The sequence below is a fragment of the Centroberyx gerrardi genome, chromosome 17 (genome assembly GCF_048128805.1).
Source record: "Centroberyx gerrardi isolate f3 chromosome 17, fCenGer3.hap1.cur.20231027, whole genome shotgun sequence".
NCBI lineage: Eukaryota > Metazoa > Chordata > Actinopteri > Beryciformes > Berycidae > Centroberyx > Centroberyx gerrardi.
In genome coordinates, this window is record NC_136013.1 from 21,169,999 (window position 1) to 21,193,459 (window position 23,461).

Below are 23,461 nucleotides of genomic sequence, written 5' to 3' on the forward strand. Positions count from 1 at the left end.
AAGCGAGGAAGGGAACGAAGGAAAGGAAAGGAGGGAGAGGTGATGGAAGAAGGAAGGATGAAGTGTGCGTGAGGAAGGAAAAGAGAGATGGAGACAAAAAAGAAAGGACAGAGAGGTCAATAGGCAGACCAGAAAAGACAAAGGAGAGATAGTCCACAGGGAGAGAGAAAAAGAATAGAAAGATAGTGAAGAGAGAAAGAAAGACAAGAAAATGTTGCATAAAATGGAAGAGGAAGTGTTGGGGATGAACAGAGAGAAAAACAAGGAGCGGGCAAAAAAAAAATGTGACACAATTGAAATTATAGAAAGATAGCTCAGGGAGAAAGACAAGAAATGTGGGAATAGAAAGGCGGAAGAGAGGACCGCGCGGGAAAGGATCGGGAGAGCGAGTGGAAGAAGGGATGGGAAAAGAGAGGAAAGGGGCGACGGGGAGAGGAGAGAGAAGGTTAAAGGCAGGGGGAGTGGAGGAGGAGTGAGACAGGGTTAGGTCTGGAGGAAAGACAGTGAGACAGTGAGAGGCTAGTGACAGCTTGGCTAACAGTACAGCTCAAGTCTCCTCATAAGGCCGCGATACACAGGCTGCCTTTTAAGGCTCAGCAGATAGACAGTGTTGCAGGAAAACAGGGTGTCTGCAAGTTTGATCAAGGTAAATTTAAGACTTTTTTCACACTAGTTCAAGTTCTTCTCGGCAATGGTCTCTTTAGTTTACAGACATTTCAGACTTTTTCAGGACATACAGACATCCTGCCAACAGCATTCCTTCTTGATACCGTTGTTCCTTACAGCCCACTATGAAATCCACAATAATTTTGTCACTGTCTATCTCATTGCGTCAGAAGGTTACCCATGTATCATCACCTTCACAAATAGAGCAGAACCTCATTTACTAGCACCAGTTAGTCGGCTAAATTAAGCCAAACATCAAGTGGTAAGAGAGATGAACAAAATACATTTGATTAATTGTGTGTTGTAGCTTGCAACTGCTTTGTTTTAACTGTAGTTTAGTTTAGTATTGTACCAATTATTACTTCAATTTCAGTAATAACATCCCTACATCCCATAACTACATCCCCGATTTTTAAAAAGGTATGAGGATGCGATAGCCAATTTTGGGGTTGTAAGGGGAAAGTAATGTAACAAGTAATGTGATGAATTACTGCTCCCTGGAAGTAATAAGAAATAACTTAAGTTTTAGTCTGCAATTTCAATACACTGCGGTGAAGATTAAATTCACACGAACAATGTCAGTTGATGAAGGCTTCGGATAAACAAGGTTCTACTGAGGATGAAGAGGAGGAGTGACAGTCAGCATATAGCACAACTTCCTGATAGACAGACAGGCAGGAGGAGAGAGGAAGAGGAGGAGGAAGAGAGAAGAAAGAGGAGGCGTCCACAGGACTCTGAGGAGAGACAGCTGGCTAGCCCTCCCTTCCAAACCACACACACACACACCAACACACACATGCACGCCAGCCAACTTATAATATACACAGATCAATCTGGCTGCCTCTACTATGAATGTGAATTTAACTACATTCTTGTAGCAAAATAAATTCTAGATTAGGGCTTTAAATGTGATACACACACACACACACACACACACACACACACACACACACACACAGGAGGAGGACAAACATCCAGGAATACAGATACTGACCAACAGTCTTCTGGCGGACTATGCTCCTGGCCTTCTCGATGCCCGGCGAGCCGGCGGTGGTGGCGCTGCGCTGCCTCATGGCCGCCGCCTGGCCCGGCTGGTCCCTGCTCCAGCCTTTAGAGAAGGAACGATCCACACACTGACGCTGGCCCTCTGAACCTATACCTGGTGTGGAAGGATGGAGGGAGGGAGGAGAGAGAGAGAGAGAGAGAAATTGCAATTATTTGTCAATGCACTTTCATTGGAATGTCTGCACTGCAACTGCACAATAAATATCAAACTAAAGATTATGATGTTGTAGTTGTGTGTCTTTTTGAGGGCGGGTTTTGAAAATTTGGTTCCAGGCTCCATGCTTTCATAAACAATTGTGTCGGTTTCAGATCCGGCAGGAGGAATATTTGCGGGTCTTATTCCGCTGGGGTAAATATTATGACGCTGTGAAGTGAGTGAGTGACCGACCTTTTCCTTTGTGCTTCTTCTGTTTCTGTTCGCTGAGTTTGTCCAGAGGCAGCTCGTTCAGATCAACACTGTACAGGTTCCTGGCCAGCACCTAAGACACGACAGACAGACACGCTGCTTTAACCTTCATCCCCATATTACTATAATGCTTATGATGATGGTTTGATTTGATTTGGCACCCACAGCAGCCATATGCATGATGACGGAGCAAAAATGCATCAAATTCAGGTGTAAATCATGTCAAAAAAGTGTCTCCAATCCACATATAGCAACTACAGAAACTGAAATAAACTTTGACTGGCTCTAACACAGATAAACAAACAAACAAACAAACAAACAGACAGTTCAGACAGTAACATCCTTGTCAAAACTGGATTGTCAAGATAGTTGTGGATGGGGAACAAGCAAGACAAAGCATTTACTGTCAATTTTAAAGGATGTCAGTATTACAAGAGGAAATTACATGAGCCGTGATCAGCGTTTTGGCAAAGCGACAAGAAATCTGATTTTAATGTGTATGCAGAGACACATTTTATTGTCAGGTGTAAATGTGATCCAGAATGTCTACATGAGGAATAGGGATGCCTACGTGCTAATTTAATAACTACAGTGTCTTCCATTACCTTGGTGAGGGTCTCCATGGTGAGCGACCACTCGGTGACCAGCTCCTCCCAGCAGGTCAGGGAGGAGAGGACGGAGAGGAGGTCGTCCCACAGCTCCCTGCTGATGTAAACGTTTAGGTTCCCCTTGATCCAGGCCACTATCAGCGTCTGGACGGAAAGAGGGAGACGACAAGAGAAGAAAAAGCCGTGTTAGAAACGGTTGAATTCAGGTCAGTCAGGATGAAACACTTCACTCCTCTATACCTGGACACTATCAAACTTCACCACAGTGTGCAGGAAATCTGTTTCTACAAATCATGTCTGTTCTTTATTGAGAAGTAAAGACAAAATGGAAGTAAAAAAGTTGCATTATTATGAAATGAAATAACTTTATTGTATTCTCCACAGAAGAGATGAAGGCAGCTGATTAACTTGGGAGCCAGACAACCCGAGATAATATTCAATAAGCTGCTCGTTAATACATCATCACCATGAATGTACTGTGTGCCTGTACAGAATACTGTACTTTGTTGGAATGTTTCCTCAACTGTATCAGAATAAAGAGGGCTAATTTCTCAGGAAATCACAACATTTAAAGTGTTATAGTAATAGTAATGTACCTGGAAGATAGCTCCAGCCAGTCTGCCAGACAGTGTGTGGTTCTTCTTGCCCTGAGGCATGATGGATGGAGGTCTTTTCATCACCGACTCCGTCACCCTCAGCAGAACCAGTAGGATCTGCTCCCTGCAAACAAACACAGGCACACATTTGAGTTTCCGCAGAAACCAGCTCTTCTTCTTCAGCCCCTGAAAGCAAGCAAGAGGTAACAGAAGCTTTATTTCAATAGAACAAGCAAATAGAACAGAGCAAATGTGTGAAGCATGCGATCAGAATATAGTTAAAAAATGAAAATAAAAGTGATATTTTTTTGGTCCTCAGTCTCTCATTTCACGTCCCAGTTTAATTGTGTGTTCAGTTCAGTTTTGTCCACTGGCTTACCAAAAAGACTGGATGAATGTGTATTTAGTATGTAACATGACAACGCTGGTGTGTATTTAGCTGGTGTTTTACCATGTTTTCTGGTCCATGGTCTCGTGCATGACGAGGCTGCGGTAGATGTTGAGGACTCGTTTGCACATGTCCACGTGCTCTTCTAGAAGGATCTTGACGTCGTTGGCCGGCTCCAACAGGAAGACGTTGGAGGAGTGGGTGATAAATACCTGGAGAGGAGACCCGAAGATGGGTCGCGGGAGGATTAAACTGGGTCCACCAAATTGTTTTTTTTAAAACCTGATGGCTTTAACTATTCCGGAGGACAGCCAGGAGGAAGAGGATGAGGAAGAACAGAAATAAGAGCCAGAGAATCTAAGTGTGTGTGTGCAAACCATACCTGTAGTGTAGTTTGGACTCCAGCATGAACACTGTACTCCAGCATCTCACTGTCAATCACCTTGTTCATTCCCTGAAAACAAACACAAACACACACGAAAAAGGCAATTTTATTTTTTTAAAGAGAAAAATACTGTGATGCATATTGTGAAACGTCATGAAAATGTCTCAAATACTTCAGCTCGTGCCCCCTCACCTCGTCCTCCTTGTCTCCGTGCTGAGAGCCTGAGTCCAGACTGTTGGCTGTGGCGATGGGATAGGGGCCCTCCTCCGGCTCCTTCATGAACACCGGCTTGTCCTCCATGGAGATCCACTCCTGGTAAACACGCACCACTTTGCGCATCGCCGCCGCTTCACACATGGGAAGGAGAAAGGCCTATAGGGGGCACAGATAGACAAATATCCATTAATATATAGAACTGAGGAACAGCTGGAAGATAAACGCTACATGTGCTTTATATTTTACAGCCCCCCCTTTGCTATATTCTTATTTACATTCTGTTTTTCTTTGCTGTATCCTATTACTATTTGCTGCTGAAACAACCCAGTTTCCCCAGTTTCCATGAAATGAAAAGTGACTTATTTACCTATTTAATACATTACAAAATTTGTGTCTTGTCTTTTTATATCAAAATCCCATTGCTTTTACTTCCTGGAAAACAGTGTATCTCTCCCCACGTTTTGTCCCGCCCCAATAACCTGTTTCAACAGGATATATGTCAAAATAGGGAAGGAAGATGCTCTCAAAATGCGATTTCATTGTGACTATGAAATTTAATCTTATCTTGATGCTTGCACCCACTCCGGCCTTTCCTCTAACAAGTGTCTACACTGGCACTCACCCTTGTTATATTACATTTTAGGCATTTAGCTGATGCCCTTACCCAGACCTGCAGTGAGTAAATGGCACAAGGGATGGTTACATCGGATCCTGTGTATTGGTAAAAATTTTTTACACCAGTGGTCCTCACTCATTTTTGGAATGGAGCTGGTTTTGCTAGAGTGAGTGAGTGTCTTTGGCGGCAATATTTTCCATTATATCTTTAGGACCAGAAACTACATAACGGATACTTAGTAAATAAGATATATTTAGCCTACACTTTTAGATCATAATTGAAAAATAAACACATATAAAAGCTGTCACACATGTCACAAGTTTCCTCCTCACCATCTCCATTATGGGGGGCATAAAGATGCATATTAACAAGAACGGGAGTAGTTTTTTCTTCTTCTCAATCCCTGTGTTTTGCTTCTCTATGCTTTTACGTATATACACACGCCTATTGGTTACAGGGAAGCATTTCTTGCCCTTGAACACTGAATACAGTTTATTCTCCACCTCTCTGAAGACCTCAGTGATTGAAGTGGTTTGTGTGTGTAAATCGCCTTTATTCTCCTTCACCTGTCTGAAGATCTCTGTGATGAAGTTGACGTTGGTCCTGGTGCTGGTCAGCACTCTCCTGACCACCTCCATGTCGGTCAGCTGCTCTTCGTCCATGGAGCAGAGCGAGGAGGAGCTGGGTTCCCTCTCCGTCAGCGTCGACGTGTTGGAGTGGCTCTGCTCGCCCTCGCCTCCGATCCCCGGACCGCCAGACAACCCCCCGACGCCCCCGCAGGGCCCCGACGAGCCCCCGCCCCCGTCCAGGTGGTTGTCGGATCGGATCCCGCCTCCGCCGCTGTCGTCCGAGCTGCCTGCGGAACGAGCCGCCAGCCCGGCTGCTGCTCGCTGGGGGAGAACACACGGGTTATATAGAAATGTAGAGTGGGGAAAAAAGGAATAAGACAGAGAAAACACTGTTTCCCGTATACTGTATATCTGGGCAGTGTGCCAGAGTAAACTTTTGTTTTATATCTATTTCAGGTACTGTGATGCACTATGCTGTGATGCTGGTGTTGATAGTTAATAGTCACTCTAATGTCGTAGTTGACGCTTAGAGACAGACTTTAGCCTTATATACCCACAATGGAATACATACATAACCTATTCTAAGCTACCTAATCTAGGCTACCACTGCTCCCAAATACAGTATAAGGAAAGAGGTTTGAGGAACTTTCTGGTAACGCTACTATTTGGCACACACTCTCCTTCTGTGTCAGGTGTGTGTGTGTGTGTGTGTGTGTGTGTGTGTGTGTGTGTGTGTGTGTGTGTTACCTGTATGTTCTTGGGGACGTTTTCGCCTTCTGTTCCAGGGATTTGCGTGTGTGTGTTGGCTCGCGGCTCCAGCCAGAAGGAGACCAGCCAGCGGATGAAGATGACCCGGGCCTGCAGGAAGCTCTCCTTGGTGCAGTAGAGCGTCTCGCCGCTGTCCTGCTCCCTGCGCACGATGCTGTAGTAGGGCTTAGGCCGCATGGGAGGCACATCTGCAGGGAAGCAGGGAACATCTCAGTTACCGTAGGGTATGGTGATAACAACAGAACATCACAAATAGGGTTCAGTTGATATGTTTCAGATACAAATGCCGATGTTTTTGGATTGAAGGTGCTGACAGCTGATATTCAACAGCTTTAATTTGGACTGTTTTCATGCCTAAGAAAATCCCCAAAAGTATAGGTATTAAGTGTTTCCCCCAGAATTTTATTCCTACATGGGACTCTGAAACTCTCCGAAAATAGTAAAAACTTTAAAAATAATAATAATAAAGGAATGAAGAGGAACGCAGCTGAAACGCATTGGTCTAAATGTTAAAGCTTTGTCAAATTGTTCCCGAAGAGCAGCTGAATTCTTGTAATTTGAGTCATGCACCCTTAAAGATAATAATAAAGACATAATGATGCATTGTGTGGAATCTGATCAAAATGTTACATTAGAATCACTTCAGGTTAAGGGCTTCCCAGAGACAACCGGTGTGGCATTGATTGAAATTTTCAATAAATATGCAATCAATTAAACTGCATCATATCCATCATGTCAGAAGGCAAGTATTGGCCTCATATATTGGCCAGGGGCTTCAGACGCTAACAAGAATACAATACCGGGGGAAACAGTAAATGCTTGTAATTTTTTGGAATGAAAATGTATCAGCACAAAATATTGGTTATCAACAGCGTTAATCCAATAAATAAATGGATGAACAAATAAATAAATATTAAAAACAGCGGTATTGGCATTCAAAGCCCATACCAGTCAAACCATCTCTTAGTCATTAAACTCTACTGACCCAGTATCGGGCTGTACAGGCTGGTTTCCATTGCGAAGTTGGGAAAGATGTGGGGAAGGTAAAACTTCCTGAAGTGACCAAAGAGGAAGTTGAAGCCACGTTCATGGTTCTCTTTACAACGCCACTCTAGAGACTTGGCCTGGTGGACACACACACACACACACACACACATACAAAAGCTTGTGTTATAAAACATTACGCACACAAAATAGGGTCGAGTGGAGAAGAGCGCCATTGTTTTAGGAAAGAATGAGTAATATGCAGATATCAGCGCTGTGTGTGTTTGTGTGTGAGACAGCGGCAAGCAGAGGCAATACAAGCAGTAAGTCAGCATGTGTTAATAAGGGATCATTTAATACCTGGTTTAGCATGTTTTTTAAGCGTTAGTGGTATTGGTAAGGGATCAGACTAATACTTGTGTGTTAATGTCAGTAGGCAATAGATCCAATACCTGGTTTCTTGCGTACTTTAAGAATTAGTGGCATTAGAAAGGGATCAGAACATGATTTTTTTTACCATATAATTTTGATGTGTTAGATGTGTTAGTAAGGGATATGGCTAATACCTGGTTTACCATGTATTTGAGCAACGCTTCAAGGAAGTAGGCGGTGAGGTCTTCCTGGTTTTTGTCACCTGACTGGGGAGGAACCAACGGGGTGATCTCCTCTGGGGTCACCTGAGCTGTAGGGGGGGAAGAAGTGGGGAGTTGCAATGTTAATATTGCTATAAATATTCAAAAGTATTGTGTGATAGAAAGTGACCTATAGTGCAATATCGACCCTGTGTATTAGTCTAACCCTACTCTGGTGTGTGTGTGTGTCTACTAACTCTCTGTTAAACTCAGCAGTGGGTTGATCAGAGTGTCCAGGGTGCGGGGCGTCCCGTGGCACAGCGGAGCCGGGAAGCCGGGGATCAGGCAGGCGAACATGCAGAGCTGCTCGCGCTCCGCGTTGCTCTGCAGCGCCTGCATCCACAGCAGGAACAGGCGCACGCCTTCGCGACGGATCTGCAGCATGGAGGAGAGAGGAAGAGGAGAGAGGTTGGTGTTTGTCAAGACCGCATTTCCCATAAACCCTGTTCCTTCCGGTCTCAGAGAAGATGTTGCTGCTTGTCCCCCATTCGTCCTCCTTAGTATCGCTCAGTTTGTTTTGAAGAACAAGAAGAATGATAATGTAAAATGCAGTGTAGAGGCTGGTATAGGCTGACAATCTTATCACTGAAGGTCTCGTTTGTTTACAGTAATTATACTAATGTCTCAAAATTAACACACTAATTGATTTATTGGTGTTAAAATGCTATATGTAGCACATTTAACAACACAAAAAAATAACATAAAATCGACAGCAAAAGCAATAAAAGCAAGATAGGAAATATAAAACCAGGGCAAGAAGCATGAAGGTAAAGCATAAAAGAGTGGTCAAAAGAGTGATTGAATGAGTTAATGAATGACTTATGAGTGGAGGAAATGAGAAAAGAGGAGGGACGAGAAGCGAAGCGAAAAGAAGAACAGGGAGAGAAGAAAAGTGGAGAAAAGAGAAGGTGATGAGAGGAAAGCTGCATAGAGACTGTGTTTCTTAGAAGCTGTACTGCTTCAGGGTGAGTAAATGAACATCCAGGCAGGACAGCGGGGGGGGGGGGGGGGGGGGGGGTCTAGGGGCTATGATTGACAGGTCGATGCCACGTGAACAACCAACCACAGCAGTACCTTCAGAGAGTTCCCGGTGTGCAACAGCTTCTTGAGGATCAGCCCTAAGAAAGAACACAAAGACATGTCAGTCTGGTCATGCAGAACTATAACATACTGTAAATACACTTAAAGGGAAGCCAGGTCTGAATATATTAACAGCTGGGTTTCTCCCATGTATAAGGCTGCTGCTGTGCTTGTATGACCATTAGTTGATGCATCTGAATATTATTTGTTTTTGTCTTCAGACAGCATGAAATATCGCACACAGTAGCTGACACTAAGGAACAGTAACAACTTAATGACAACTGATGAAGAATGCATGCAAGGTGCAGCGACTTGTGTTGTGCATTCTTCATTTTACAGTTTTGGTGCTGGTTGTTCTCTGCCGTTAGATGAAATATGAGCGTCTGTACGGTCTGAAACTGGCTTAACCTGATCCAACAATACACCATCTAATCAGATGCACACAAGTATGAGACGGACATCAGCTGTAACGCGTGTCACAGAGAGGTGTGTTTTTGTGTGTGTGTGTGGGTTACCGATGCTGTGGAACTGCCATCGGCTCTGGATTCTCTCTGGTAGGAGCTGGAGGATTTTCTGGAGAGAAAAAGGTTGGAGAAATTGGGCAAAAATATAAATACAAATGAATATGGCATAGTGCTTTTTAAGATATACAGGTCTAAATCAACACAAAGGGCTGCACTTTTGAGCAAACATCAACAAAATGTTAGCATTTTGTTTAATTCGATAAATTGCACACTGTAGTAGTCTTGTAAACAATCAAAGACATCAAAAACATATCAGGTCACAGTGTAATTTGCATTGGAGATATCAAATCCAGTAGAAAAAAATACTGTTAAATAGTCAAACATAAAAGAAATATTGAGCTATAATATTTTTGGGATAACACTCAACCCTACAAACAGTGTAACAAGTATTCGGCCTTCTTGAGGTACGCTTGATATACTTTGCTGAACACTTCAACTTATCCTTCACAAGGAAAATCTACATTAAGTGCACTATTGTTTTTCCAAGTACTCAAACTGTACTGGAATACTGGAGTGTTTTGCCCAGCTCTGAATTTGAAGAGGAGTGTTTGTTAACATGGAGTTATGTGGGCAGGGTGTAGGGGCAAAAAGAGGTCAACAACACTCACTCTCTGTCTCACACACACACGCGCACGCAGCTATCTTATCCCAGCTACTCTAAAGCACCACCCAGATCTGAGTGTTGCTAAATGCCGGCGGCCTCGCTCTGAGGTCAATGCCAGCCGGTGTTGTGATACTGACCAGGACCACCGAGAGAGAGTTAGAGCCCCTGAAATATCACAAACACCTCAGTGATTTAGTTTCGCATAAGGCCAGAGCTCTTTTCTGGAGCCATTTGGCATCCAGCATTCAGTTTCATTGTTTTGAGGGCACAAAATGGCACAAGTAAATGTAATCTTCCCACCCTTACCCACAAAAAACCCTCAATTCAGCTCAAAAATAATAACAACCACGATACCATGTAATCAAAGTTCTGTGACCAAGTCTGACCATGCAGAATTATGTTTATTTATGAGCCACAAATCTTTCTAGCAATGGCATTGGCTTGCTAGAATGTAAACAACAATTTAAAAATGTCATAACAAAGTGCAAATAATATAATTTAGATGGAGAGCTTGTGAAACTGTGATGGTCAAGTCGTCTCATTTGTGATTACTACAGCAAAATAAAATGGAGCTAATATCATGATTCATTTTTCTGCCCCACGACACGTATTGTCACATTTTTGTATTGCGATATATTGAATTTCAATATATCATCCCATCCCTACTGGATCCCTACCTGTAAGTCACTTTGGATGAGAGTGTCAGCTAAGTTATTAAATTGTAAATTTACATCTGCATAGTAAAAACAGTTTTGTACCTCGAAGATGAAGAGGATCGAGTCCAGCTCCTCCCTCTGAGACTTATGACCTGTAACACAGACAGACTGGCTTGAGCGAAGTGTAATGTTATCACTTTTATAGGTTGTTGCCATGATTTATACCTGCCCTTCCCGTTTAAGGATAACCAGACCTCACCTTATTTGTGACTTTGACGGCCAATGAGAACTTACCTTTCTGCTTGAGGCTGACCTCAATGGTGACAAAGTTCTCAAAGAAGACATAGTAGATGTGGGAGTAGTTCAGATCGAAGAACTGCTTCAGCTCCGAGGGCTCTGCGTTCTCTGGAGAATGACAGACAGTGGGGAGAAAAATAAGCCCCAAAGAGTATAGGGAGCTGAGAATTAATTAACTAACACACACACACACATACACAGGTGGTTGGAGGTTAATATTAAGTTTACTTCTGTGTCCATCCCCATTTTTGCCCCAGTTTTGATTCTAACGCAGGCTGTAGCACTAAAATTAAGAACTTATTATGGTAGAAGCACTGTTTCTAAACATGGGCCTGTACCTTTTTGTATATAGTAACATAGACATCAAATGTTCACGAAATTTGGACATCCCCCTCACCGCTATCTCTATAGTCACAAAGGTGCAACAAACAAACATGCTGAGCAGACTTGGTTTTAACTTTATTCTTAAGAGAAATTATCAAATTGCCTGAGTTTCCCTGTGTGAAACAGAACTCTCAAAATCCTTTGATGATTCAAAGAAAGACAAAGAAAGGCAGGATTTTACACCAGGGATTTCCAAACTTTTTCAGCACAGGAAGCAAATTTGAGGAATGTAACCTCCCTATAGGATCTGGGATCTCTGAAACATATTCATTGTCTTGTCAGGACCCGCCCAAAAACGGATCCACGACCCAGTGTGGGTCTCCAGCCACAGATTAAGATACATTGTTCTAAAGGATGGGAAGTTTGCCTTTGTGTGTTCTGGCCTGAATCTCTCTCTCAACACCACTGCCTGTCATTAGGTAGGAGACACACTGACTCGCACTTTGAGATAAAACATACAAACACACACACCCTCACCCACCACTGCAGTCCAGGGCCAAAATAGAAAGGAAAAACACAACCATGTCGGACTATCTTAGGCTACACATAGACGCACACTAGCATGCACGCAGGTACACACACACACACACACAGAAGAACCTCTGGTGATAGCGTCTCTGTCTCTGGGTTTGTTTATATGAAGACCGAAGGCTGAACTTTGCCAGACACACACACATACACACACGGATGGACACACACACCCTCATACACAGAGGCTGTCTGTGTTCTATGCCATAGTAGTTGCCCTTGTAAGGTCTTAGTGGCCTGGCTCAGTGGTTTTCTATCGTTCCCTCTGGGGACTGACATTTTTAAAAGGATTTTTCTCGTCACCTAAAACTGATTCTACATGCTATCTCTTAAGCTGAGGTTTGAAGCAACTTCCCTAAAGCCCATAGCATATTATGCAGTCCTTCTGCACAGTCCAGGGACTTGGGAAGGCTTTGACAACATAATTTTGGTAGTAGTACTGGATGCTCATATCTTCTGAATTATTTGGGGACCCATTTTAATCATCCCAAATTCCACATTTGGTTTGGCTGATTGCATCAAAGGGCGCTGCGAATCCATCATGCAGATGAGTTCGCAGATCAAATATAGACCATCTTATTACAGTGGAAACCTTTGTGGAAAAAACACTGTGACTTGCTCAATTTGGACACACTTAGGAATATGATACTAAATTTATTTGTATTTTGGATGTATGGCTACATGTGAAGCAAAGAGTTGCAACTCTTTGTTTCTGTAATGGAAGAAACAGCTAAGGTTCACATTGTTTCAGTCACTGGAAGTCCTTTATTACAGGAAAAGGAAATTGCTCTAATAAATTCCGTTTTTGTGACGATGATGTCTACTTGGGTAACACTGACGTCAATAATAACACTTACTGCATGGTACATTTAGTCCACTTGTTCTAGTTATCAGTGCCCATCAATGCTGCCCATCTAATGATACTCATGTACCATAGTGTTTTAGCTGTGGGTTTCTCCTATTGTTCATCTGTCTCTGTATGGTCTTATTTCTTCATGAACAATGCAACTCTGAGTGTGTGTATGTGGATGTGTGTGCGTGTGCGCGCATGTGTGTGATTGTTATCAAGGCCTCACATTCCCCATGGAGCACACAGAAGGGGCACACCCTCTCCTGTCTAAGAAGCACTCTCTCACTCTCTCCGTCTCTCACACACACACACTCTCTCTCTCTCTCTCTCTCTCTCTCTCTCTCACACACACACACACACACACACAAACAGCCTAGTAGCTCTCACAATAGAAACAGGAAGTTGTGCTACTGTACTGGACATAGAGAGGAAATAGTAGAGACTGTTTCCCTTTCTGGTCAGTGTGTGTGTCTGTGACCGAGTGAGAGAAAAACGCACACATGCACACACACACTCTTCCTTATCACCCTGTCACCCTCCCTATTCTCTCACACATTTAGAACACTGTAGTCAGCGGTGCGTTGCAACACTTCTACACTGTCAAAAGCTTCACCATGTCCCTTTGCCCGAGCACGGAGGCACACACACCACAGACACACACACACGGGCCTCCAGACAAATCACAACAGTCTAACTAAGGGGCTCCCTAACAAATCACAACTGCATCCCCGCAGTTTGTAGCATTATCGGGCCAAAACTTTACACAGGCAGCGTCACCCACCACACATTATTTCACACGCTAGTAGCCCCAATACGTTCCGTTCTCTTGTATGGACAGAACGTCGCGTCAAACTCCATTCAAGAATCTGACAATTTAAATGGCATTGCTTGTTGGCAGACATTAACACCTCGTTAAACGCAATTTTAAAATCTCTTCTGAATCGCTAGTATCTACTGGTAAATTCGGCATACATCTGATCCACCCAGTAGTATTTATTTTAATAATATTTCAACTTTAAGAATTGCTTCACGCTGCTTACTAACGCCCGTCACTGTTTGTTTTGGTGGAGGATGAGTGTGGGATTAGCGGGCGAATCAATTCGAAAAGTTGACATTTTACTGAAATATGTGTTGCTTTGTGGGCTGGAAGTATGCCGAATCCATGAGTGGATACTAACGAAGCTAAAAAGATCTGAAGTCATGTTATATAAGTGTTGTACCTTTGCCCATAAGCATGGACACATTAAATTACCAGATTTTCGAAAGGAGCTTGGCGTGACATTCTCTGCATACAAGAGAACGGCACGTAGGGGCTAACCCGCTAGCTGCTTAGCGAGGATTTTAACTTACCTATGACTATTCTCAGATGTTTGAGCCTCGTCAGCACGTCCTTTTTGGGGTCCAACACTTTCTGTGTTGATTTTTTAACGTCCCCATGAGGCTTTTTGGAGAACATTCCTGAGGCAGGAGACACACGAATGCGATGGTAGACAGAGCAAGGAGGAGCTAGCTCTGACTAGCTTCAGCTAGCGTTAATCTTCAAATTATAACAAAAAACCGCCACGCCGTTATCATTTATTAACGTTGCGCTGCAAATTAGCAGCTCTCGGGAACAACGATGAGTACATCAGTGGGTAAAAGTTGTTGGGGAGGGTGCATTCTGTTTAAAGACAAATATTATGTAAAACGTAGCGGGGCAAAGCATCCATCCATTGCACCTCCCTTCCAAAACAGTCAGTCAGCAGGCAGGAGGCTAAACTAGCTGGTTAGCTAGCTTCGCTGCTCAGTCAGAAAACATCATGGCGGAGTAGGGAGGAGGGAAAACAAAATAATGGATATCAGAGAAATTCAACGTCCATATATTATAAAAAATAAACAGACTTTGATAATATAATTGAAACTATTTAATATGTGCATTGAATAATGTGCAATTTAGATAACTTCAACGTTTTTATCGTTCACGAGCTTTGCTGATGTTTCATCAACAGGTTTTGCTCGATTTCTCCTCTACCAGCTGCAGCGGTGAATTCTGGGTAGCGTGGTTCACTTCTGTTTTTTTAGACCTGCGATGACGTTGAAATGCACCGTACAGAAAACTACAGCTCCCAAAACAAACAAGAGCGCCCTGCCGAGATTTGTTTTTAGCTTTTTCTTAGCTTAGCTTACACACACGAGTGGCTTTGCAACCTACGGAAGAATTCGCTTTAATCTTCTTTTGGCTTTTGAAAAATAATTTTCTTCTCCCCGAAACGCCTGACGCCTTCCCATCTTCACTTGTGAGTCGTGATTTAGTTTTAAGCTTCCTAGTTAATTTATTTTCGTTGCAGATCGTGCTACACTTGCTAGCTACTCTGGCTTGTTAACATGCTACGTTAGCCTGTAGTGGTGTTGTTTGTTACTATTTGTTCATTAGTTTCCCATAAATGATTGAAAAACAAAGAGAACACATGTGAGAAGTTGCGATGAATTGAAAATTGCATACAGTATGCAACTTAGGCGATCAAGTAAAACCCCATACCAACAGGGGACTAAAAAAACAACAAAATAAACAAAATACAAATGAAACCGACAAAGAAAACAAACAAGCAAAGACGAGATGTTTTATTACACAAGCCTATACACCTTGTGCAAATTAAGTACATATGAAGTATTTACAGTTTTATAGTTTTTAGTCAGTTTATAGTTTTCGTCAGGGATGGACATTTTAAACCATTTTCCAGACGGACTTCCAAATCATTTTCCAAGTTGACCCACCTTAAGAAATAAAAAATGTGCATTTTTTTTAGGCATGGCTCTGTTGTAAAACAACAAATTAAACCAAATTAATAATAATATGATAATATTTACTGCTCCACAAATTTCAGCAAACAACTTGAAGGATGGCTCCAATTTCTACTGTCAAGTCATTCCGACAACTATTCATGTGACTTGAATGCAGGACGGAATGTGGCATCAGGCCAGCTATTGATATTGATTGCAGTTTGATCTGTTTGTTTAACGAGTATGGCAATCTAAGAAAAAAGATCAGAAAAAGTCTACTTGCAGAAAGGGAGAGAGAAGCAGTAATGATAACAACTGTTTATGAAAATGTCTAGGTAGGGACACAAGCTAAGTCTTCATCAAGCTCGGTTTCTACAGTCTACTGGTATTCTGATCAGTATTCCTACATGATGAACAGACTTGCAGGATGGCTTGCACCGATTCTTCTGTCAAGTCAGTCCTCAACTAAAACACATTTGCATACGAAGTCATAATTATGCGTCAAGCTGCTTCCAAGCGGATCATTCGAGCATCGCTGATGTAAAAGCAGAACTACAGATTGCATGTCTCTGTGGTTTTAACATGCAACACCACAGAGTTAGGTTAAGGATGAGTGGAAGCTTATGATGTATATGTGTATAATAGTTATCAAAAGTCTTAACATGCTTTCAAATCGTCTAGCTTTTATTGTCTTTGATGTGTAATGTGGTAAAAATGTTAAGATGCATATGTTGTGATTAAAACCGCCTCTCTTTCTACCCTCCACTCCCACAGTCTGGAGTCGGCTAGCCGCCATGCCGGTGCACCGTGACCGGGAGAAGAAGGAGAGCACAGCGGAGGAGATGGAGGTGGAGGAGCAGGAGCAGGAGGCCACCAGCTCCGAGGAGGAGGACTCCGACACCTCCTCCGTGTCCGAGGACGGAGACAGCTCCGGTGAGACAGTCAGAACCAGAAGACTTCCTATTCTAATCAGCACTAAGAGCAGTCATTTGACTAGTGCTTTTAAAAATGGCCGCCATAAAGAGGAGCATTATTTGAGTGTGTTTCTCTCAGAAAATGTGGTTGCTGTCAAAAATGTGACTCTGTGAGTCTCATGCATTGCCCACGCTTGCATATATCTCTATAGTCCCTCTCATTTATATATTGCATATCGCTGTGTGAAAGTCTCGCAACTCCAGTTTTGGTGGTTTTAATGTTCTAACTTCAGTTGAAGTATTACATGGTTCCCCTATGGGTTGTAAACTCTGTGACTTTTGGGTCTGATGAAAGCCTTTCATAACAGAGTAACAAAGTGCTTTGCAGAGACAAGGAAGTAAAACAGAAGTGATAAAATAAGGCAAAAGCACGGGGCAGAATGATAAAACTAAGAGCAATAAAAAACACAGTAGGTGAGTGAAATAAGACAATTGCAAAAAGGCTTAAGGGGTCAACAGGTCCGAGATGTAACTAAATTTACGAGGCAAAAAGCATAATCTCAGATTTATTGTCATACAGGTGGAGGAGGTTTTGGGACATCCAGAAGTTAATATCTGACAGGCAATCCTTAAGGCTGTTTAGGGTGAACGAGTTACCTGAGTCAGCAATGATGTCACCCAGAGGGAGCATATAGATGGAAATAAACAAGGGGCCTAGGATGGAGCCTTGGGAACGCCATATTTGAGATGCACCGGGGCAGAGGAGGCATCGCCAATCACAACAGAAGGTTTTTTTATCGGCAAGATATGATTTAAACAGATTCAGAGCAGCGTCTGTAAACGTCTGTTGGGTCCTGAGCTGCTTCCTGCTTCCATCATGACTCAACCTTGTAATGCTTAGCCTAGGTGTGTGTGTGCGTGTGTGTGTGTGTATGTGTGTATGTGTGTGTGTGTGTGTGTGTGTGTGTGATTTTTTTTTTTCCCTGTATCAGAAATGGACGAAGAGGACTGTGAGCGGAGGAGGGTGGAGTGTCTGGATGAAATGTCCAACCTGGAGAAACAATTCACCGACCTCAAAGACCAGTAAGACTTCTTCTTCTTCTTCTTCTTCTTCTTCTTCTCATCTTCTTCTTCTTCTTCTTCTTCTTCTAATCTTCATCCTTCTTCTAATCCTTCTTCTCCTCATCCTCATCTCCTTCTCATCTTCATCCACCTTCTTCTCATCCTCCTTATTTTTCTTCTCATCCTCCTTCTCATCCTCATCCTTCTTCTTCTTCTCCTCATCCTTCTTCTCATCCTCATCCTTCTCATTCTTCCTCTTCTCATCCTCCTTCTCATCCTTCTTATCCTTCTTCTTCTTATCCTTCTCCTCATCATTCTTCTTCTTCGTCTTCTTCTTCCTCCTCTCTCTGAGAGCAAGGGAGAAAGAGAGAATAAGTGTGAGAGTGCCTCTGTCTATCTGAATCTCTGTCTACCCTCATTTTAAGTTATTGAAAATCATTGAAAAGGCATTGGAAAGTCTTAGTTGCATCCACTTCTCAGTACATACGTGTGTGTGTGTGTGTGTGCGCAGGCTGTACCGGGAGCGTGTCAGTCAGGTGAACAGTAAGCTGACAGAGGTGGAGGCCGGCCGGGCGGCAGAATACCTGGAGCCTCTGGCAGGACTGCTGGAGAGCATGCAGGTCCGCACCAAGGTGGCAGGTACTACACACACACTCACACATTCGCACACACACTCATACCCTCTCACACACTCACCTTCTCACACACACTCTCTCTCTCTTTCTTTCAGGTATCTACAGAGAGTTGTGTCTAGAGTCGGTGAAGAACAAGTATGAGTGTGAGATCCAGGCGGCGTGCCAGCATTGGGAGGTCGGACACACACACACGCACACACTTTTTAATTATACGAAACCAATTACTTTCTGTATTACAAAGATGTGTCGCTGACCTGATCTAACGTCTCTCGAGTCCTTGGACCATGGTGTAAATGTGCATGTACACGTGTGTTTGTGTGTGTGTGTGTTTGTATGTGTGTCTACAGAGTGAGAAGCTGCTGCTGTTTGATACGGTACAGAGCGAACTGGAGGAGAAAATTAGAAGACTGGAGGAAGACAGACACAGCATAGATATTACATCAGGTAACACACACACACACGCATAGCAGTAAAAACACTACAGTAAAATACAACACATCATAACCCTAACCCTGCAAAACATTATACTACAATAAATGAATACTAAACAACATTATAATCTCTCTCTCTCTCTCTCTCTCTCTCTCTCTCTCTCTCTCTCTCTCTCTCTCTCTCTCTCTCTCTCTCTCTCTCTCTCTCTCTCTCTCTCTCTCTCTCTCTCTCTCTCTCTCTCTCTCTCTCTCTCTCTCTCAGAGCTGTGGAGTGATGAGTTGTCAGGGAGGAAGAAGAGGAGAGATGCCTTCAGTCCAGACAAGAAGAAGAGACGACCATCAGTGGTGTCTGATATCCTACTATTACTACTACTACTGCTCCTATTACTGCTAATTCTCAAATGCTAGAATATAGAATATGTGGCTTCATATTCAGATTTTAATTCCTTCCTGCTTTGTGTGTCAGTCACTGTCCTTAACCCCGCCCACGCCCATATATAGTCTACATGCTCCCTGACCTGGACATCTTGGAGGACTGGACAGCCATCAGAAAGGTGTGTGTTGATGTGCATCCATGTGTGTTTATCCTTCTGTAATATTAGTGTGTGTGTGATCTGTCTTTTAACAGTCGTCTGATATCTCTTAACTGTGGTGTGTGTGTGTGTGTGTGTGTGTGCGCTACCTTCCAGGCTGTGGCTACGCTGGGTCCCCACAGAGGGAGGGCCGACTCTGACAGCTCCGTGTTCCCATTCAGGCCAGACAGAAACAGACCCATACTCAACTGCTGAGACACACACACACACACACACACACACACACGGGCACACAGATTCTCACTCGAACATACATAAGGACCTCAAACACACACACACACACACACACATACATATGACATGCCAGGGTAAACACAGACGTCAGCATTCACGTCTGCAAGCGTGGGAACACACACACACACACAGCAGAACTGTCTCTGAATCTTCCCAGAATCCTCTACACTCCCGGTAAGCTGCCACTAGTGCCAACAAGCACACAGGACCCGTGGGTTGGAATCCCGTCAGAGGACAAACAGGAGTGGAAGCGTTAGTCGTCCTCGTCGACACAAGAGAAACCTCATGCTGTTGTTTATCGATGGCTTTTATATCTGTACCAGGGTTTGGTTCTGCTCACTCAGAACAAATGAAGAGTTTCATTCCAAAATGAGATACACACCATTGGGGAAAAACTGTTATTCTGCTATTCAGTATCCACTTTCATGCCAGAAAATTCAACGTTACCCTCCAGATTTTTTTATTCTATTCGGGGTATAAAAGCCTCTGAAACAGCATTTAGACCATCATGGGACACCCTGAAACCCAGACTAATGAAGTTCTTCTCTTTAAGGCAGAGTGAGGCAGGTTTCACTGCAGGTTTTACAGACCGACACTCCTGTTGAGTAAAAAAGGAGGAACCTCCGTCTTAATTCTAGTGACACCCACTCTGACAAAATGACTGTAAAACTTCCTCTTAAATATAGTCATTAACTATTTTGGGGGCCGGGGAGGAGGTCGATATTGCAGAAAATATTGCTATATTCGCGAAATATCGCAATATTAAATATTATCGAATATCGGCCCAAGCCTACTCACAACTCCTTTTCTCCAAAATGGATATATCGCGTTTTGGAATGAAACCCATCAAAAGCAAATTAATTTCAGTGCCTATTTACATTTTGAACTGAATGAATAGAACGTGAATTGACCCTAACCTCTGTCTAGCCGCTTGGGTCTTCTGAATGGACCGGGTACAGTAAAGGGTTTTCATTGGCTCTTTTCCAGCGCCTAGTGTTTCCAAAATGGCAGGGTGACCGCTGAGCCCCGACACTTTCTGGTTGGGCATTGTTGATGAGGTCAAACCAGGAAGTTCCAAGATTTCTTTTCAGGACAACCTCCGTCTTTTAAAGCTGCATTATGGTCCATTGTGCCAACTGAATTGTATTGTATGAGACTATTAATTACTTTTTTGTACCAATGTTTTTGTATAGTTAGGTGGTGATCGTGCTGATAAGCCCACATTTCCACACAGCTTCCCGTCGTTTCAGACCGTATCAGGACTCTGCAGTGCCTCTATTTGAAGTTACACTCGGTACGACTTTGTTATAACAGGCTTTGGCTTTAATGGTGTGTCTCGCATTTTCAACAGTTTCAGTCTGGTTGCCACTTTAGAGCAGTGATTCGCAACCTTTTTCATACCAAGGACCCCTAATTTAGTGCACATTAGGGCCAAAGACCCCCATTTGATGAGATTTTGTGTCTCGGACCCAAATCTTGGAATATTTTTATTGTTAGATATGATTTTGTCCAGAATCTGTATTGTAGGTAGAGAGATAACAGTGAAACTATGATCAAAACAGTCATTCTTCTACATTTTCTAATTGTGTTAACTTCTTGTAAATGAAATAATGGTGAAGTTTAACAATTCATCAATTTGCTGGGGACTCCCTGGAACCCCCTCAAAGACCCCTGGTGGTCCCCAGACCCCACGTTGAGAACCACTGCTTTAGTGGTTGAGACAAACCAATCAGAACAAACTGGGTGCTTACTTATTCACTCCATTGACATCAGAAATTTAAAATTCCAACGCAGGAAAAAAGATGCATCTGTGTGGATTTTTGACCAAGACACACTTAGAACTGATGGAAAATGATCTCAGCGCAACTTTTAGACCCAGATGTGCACAAACCTGTCTGCAACTTCAAAATCCATTTAAACTCATGTACTTTATTGTGAGCTCAGTCAATCAATTTTTGATTTCTTGTGCTGTACTGTACCTCCAATTTTGCCTTTTTTAACTCGGAATTGCCAACTGTTATTGTTCCCCAAGCGTAGAAATATATTTCATGACCTCCCATAAGCTGAATGAATGAAAATGCATTGTAAAAGAACAAGCATAATTCAAATAGAATAACCGTGTTTACGCGATACCTTGACATTTTGAATTTTAGAATAGTTTAGAATAGCTGACATAAATTTTATGATTTAAATCCACAGTATAGATCATACAGAGTCATTTCAGACTTATGTAAGAAATATGAGGATAGGATCTTTTCAGGATAAAAACATGGATTCATGCTTTTCTGAAAATATATATTTTTTTGTTTTTATTGGTGGATGTTTGCCTTATGATGATCACCGACTGGTGGTCATATACTGTAGTTTACCCACCTTTTTTTTTTTTTTTTTTTTACCTGATTACAACCAATCAGCGGTCTCCATGAGGTACGCTAACAACATTGACAAGAAAAACAGATTAATTTTATTCTTTTATATTTACCCCAGTGTTACTGTTCCGTACTCTGCTTACCGTACATACCTACCTCTACTAGTCCTCAGTACTCCATCTCTAGTTCTTTCTCTCTCTCTCTCTCTCTCTCTCTCTCTCATTCAAGTTAAAATCCACACCACCGTTATTATTTATAAAACGTGACCATATTCCCGTCTTGATGCCAACGCCCAAACCTGACAAGAATATATATTTTGTTGTGTTTCAGTGTATTGTTGGCTTGAAAGAGGTGAGAGCTGTGTGTGTATAGATGTATTACGATTTCAACAAAAAGCCTATAGTGATGATGGATATTTGGTGACAACTGATGGCTGTTCATGCACACACACTCTTAATTTACAGGTGGAAGGTGTGTAATTTTGTGAAATTAAGTTTTTGCCACATTTGAACAATTTAAGATCAATGTGAAGATGAAACCCAAGTGCATTTTTATTTGTAAGCTGCAAAACATGAGGTACGCCTTCCTACTTTTGAGTTGCACCCCATTTTGCACAGTCCATGTGTCATTTGTCAACCCGTCTCTTCTTCTCTCCTCTCTATTAAAAGTGGTTTTAATAGGTGAAATCAATAAGGGATCGTAGCTTTAATTATTGTGTTTCATAGAGAGAGTCCTAATGTTTTCTTCACTCGGTGTATAAACGGAGTGATGTGAATGGCAAACCCTTTGTTAACTGTTTATAAAGGATGATGAACAAATGGCCATTCAGTAATAGTGATTTTATAAACCGAAGCATGTGAGGTGTTAATGTGGCGGTGATGTGAAATATTCAAATCAATATTTTTAGACAGTTTATTGTGTGCAATGTCACATCAGGTACATTCATGTCCAATTTTTTTTATATATTTTTTTGTGGGAGAAAGATGTCAATTTGATGTGGATGGGCTGTTTTATAATTAAAATTTGTTTTTTTTATAGAAATACATGTGTTTTTTTGTCTCACCTCAGTTCAGTGTTAAATGGTGAAAACACTGAAAGCAAACTCATTTTGACAACAGCTGACTTATTTTTAATCAAAGCTGGTGATGTATAAAATAAAAAAGATGACAGTCACAACATGAAATACATAGTTATATTATCTAGAACAATTCCCAGTGTATTTACTTTGCCTATGGATATGTTGCTTTAATTAGTGTGGCAAAGAGGCAAATTCATAAGTAAAGGCTTGAAATCTCAGCTTCACTTTGGAAATTTTACTTTTGTCAATGTAAAACTTCCCCCATTAAGATCATCATGTTTACCATATGATCGAACGTCTTGTCATTGTCTTCATAATAACTGATGTCAGTCTTTATATTCAGCGTCAAGTTAGAATATGAGTCTCCATTCCCAGTTTGGTTTCCAAAGTGTTGGACTGTATTCATATTTTCACTCTATAGTCTTTTTTGGAATTCAAATGATATACAGTGTGTTAAAGTACAGCCAACCTGCTTCATTTTAAGGGCATTTTAAGTGTATCATAAGTTAAATATAAAGCACTAGTACATGGTGTGTCCAATTAAAGATGGCAAAATATTTCAA

The 23,461-nt window shown here is 42.2% G+C and overlaps 2 protein-coding genes across 2 annotated transcripts in view; one reads left to right on the plus strand and one right to left on the minus strand.

Moving 5' to 3' along the window:
• The window catches only part of ralgapa1 (Ral GTPase activating protein catalytic subunit alpha 1), a 76,392-nt gene extending 61,863 nt beyond the window's left edge, over nucleotides 1-14,529 (minus strand). Inside the window, exons 1-17 of the mRNA XM_078289359.1 lie at nucleotides 14,173-14,529; nucleotides 11,058-11,168; nucleotides 10,866-10,915; nucleotides 9,495-9,552; nucleotides 8,974-9,017; nucleotides 8,097-8,274; nucleotides 7,834-7,949; nucleotides 7,269-7,407; nucleotides 6,263-6,471; nucleotides 5,513-5,836; nucleotides 4,307-4,486; nucleotides 4,112-4,183; nucleotides 3,793-3,941; nucleotides 3,342-3,465; nucleotides 2,743-2,889; nucleotides 2,120-2,210; nucleotides 1,661-1,825 (exon numbers count right to left, since the gene is read on the minus strand). Coding sequence (XP_078145485.1) covers nucleotides 1,661-1,825; nucleotides 2,120-2,210; nucleotides 2,743-2,889; nucleotides 3,342-3,465; nucleotides 3,793-3,941; nucleotides 4,112-4,183; nucleotides 4,307-4,486; nucleotides 5,513-5,836; nucleotides 6,263-6,471; nucleotides 7,269-7,407; nucleotides 7,834-7,949; nucleotides 8,097-8,274; nucleotides 8,974-9,017; nucleotides 9,495-9,552; nucleotides 10,866-10,915; nucleotides 11,058-11,168; nucleotides 14,173-14,278 — 2,263 coding nt within the window. The 5' untranslated portion in view covers nucleotides 14,279-14,529. The remainder of the gene's footprint in view (nucleotides 1-1,660; nucleotides 1,826-2,119; nucleotides 2,211-2,742; nucleotides 2,890-3,341; nucleotides 3,466-3,792; nucleotides 3,942-4,111; nucleotides 4,184-4,306; nucleotides 4,487-5,512; nucleotides 5,837-6,262; nucleotides 6,472-7,268; nucleotides 7,408-7,833; nucleotides 7,950-8,096; nucleotides 8,275-8,973; nucleotides 9,018-9,494; nucleotides 9,553-10,865; nucleotides 10,916-11,057; nucleotides 11,169-14,172) is intronic.
• Nucleotides 14,530-14,987: 458 nt separating this feature from the next.
• Nucleotides 14,988-19,443, plus strand: brms1la (BRMS1 like transcriptional repressor a). Its single transcript, XM_071918975.2, has 9 exons — nucleotides 14,988-15,098; nucleotides 16,357-16,515; nucleotides 17,489-17,579; nucleotides 18,070-18,197; nucleotides 18,289-18,368; nucleotides 18,541-18,637; nucleotides 18,887-18,976; nucleotides 19,114-19,178; nucleotides 19,314-19,443. The coding sequence occupies exons 2-9, from the start codon at nucleotides 16,377-16,379 to the stop codon at nucleotides 19,410-19,412; spliced, it is 789 nt and encodes a 262-aa protein (XP_071775076.1). The 5' UTR covers nucleotides 14,988-15,098; nucleotides 16,357-16,376; the 3' UTR covers nucleotides 19,413-19,443.
• The last annotated feature ends 4,018 nt before the right edge of the window (nucleotides 19,444-23,461 follow it).

Bases quoted from the DNA above. Each gene is read 5' to 3' on its own strand.
- brms1la (XM_071918975.2), top strand. From the start codon at position 16,377: ATGCCGGTGCACCGTGACCGGGAGAAGAAGGAGAGCACAGCGGAGGAG. The intron at 16,516-17,488 runs GTGAGACAGTCA...TCCCTGTATCAG, and splicing joins CGAGGACGGAGACAGCTCCG to AAATGGACGAAGAGGACTGT. The intron at 18,369-18,540 runs GTCGGACACACA...GTGTGTCTACAG, and splicing joins CGGCGTGCCAGCATTGGGAG to AGTGAGAAGCTGCTGCTGTT.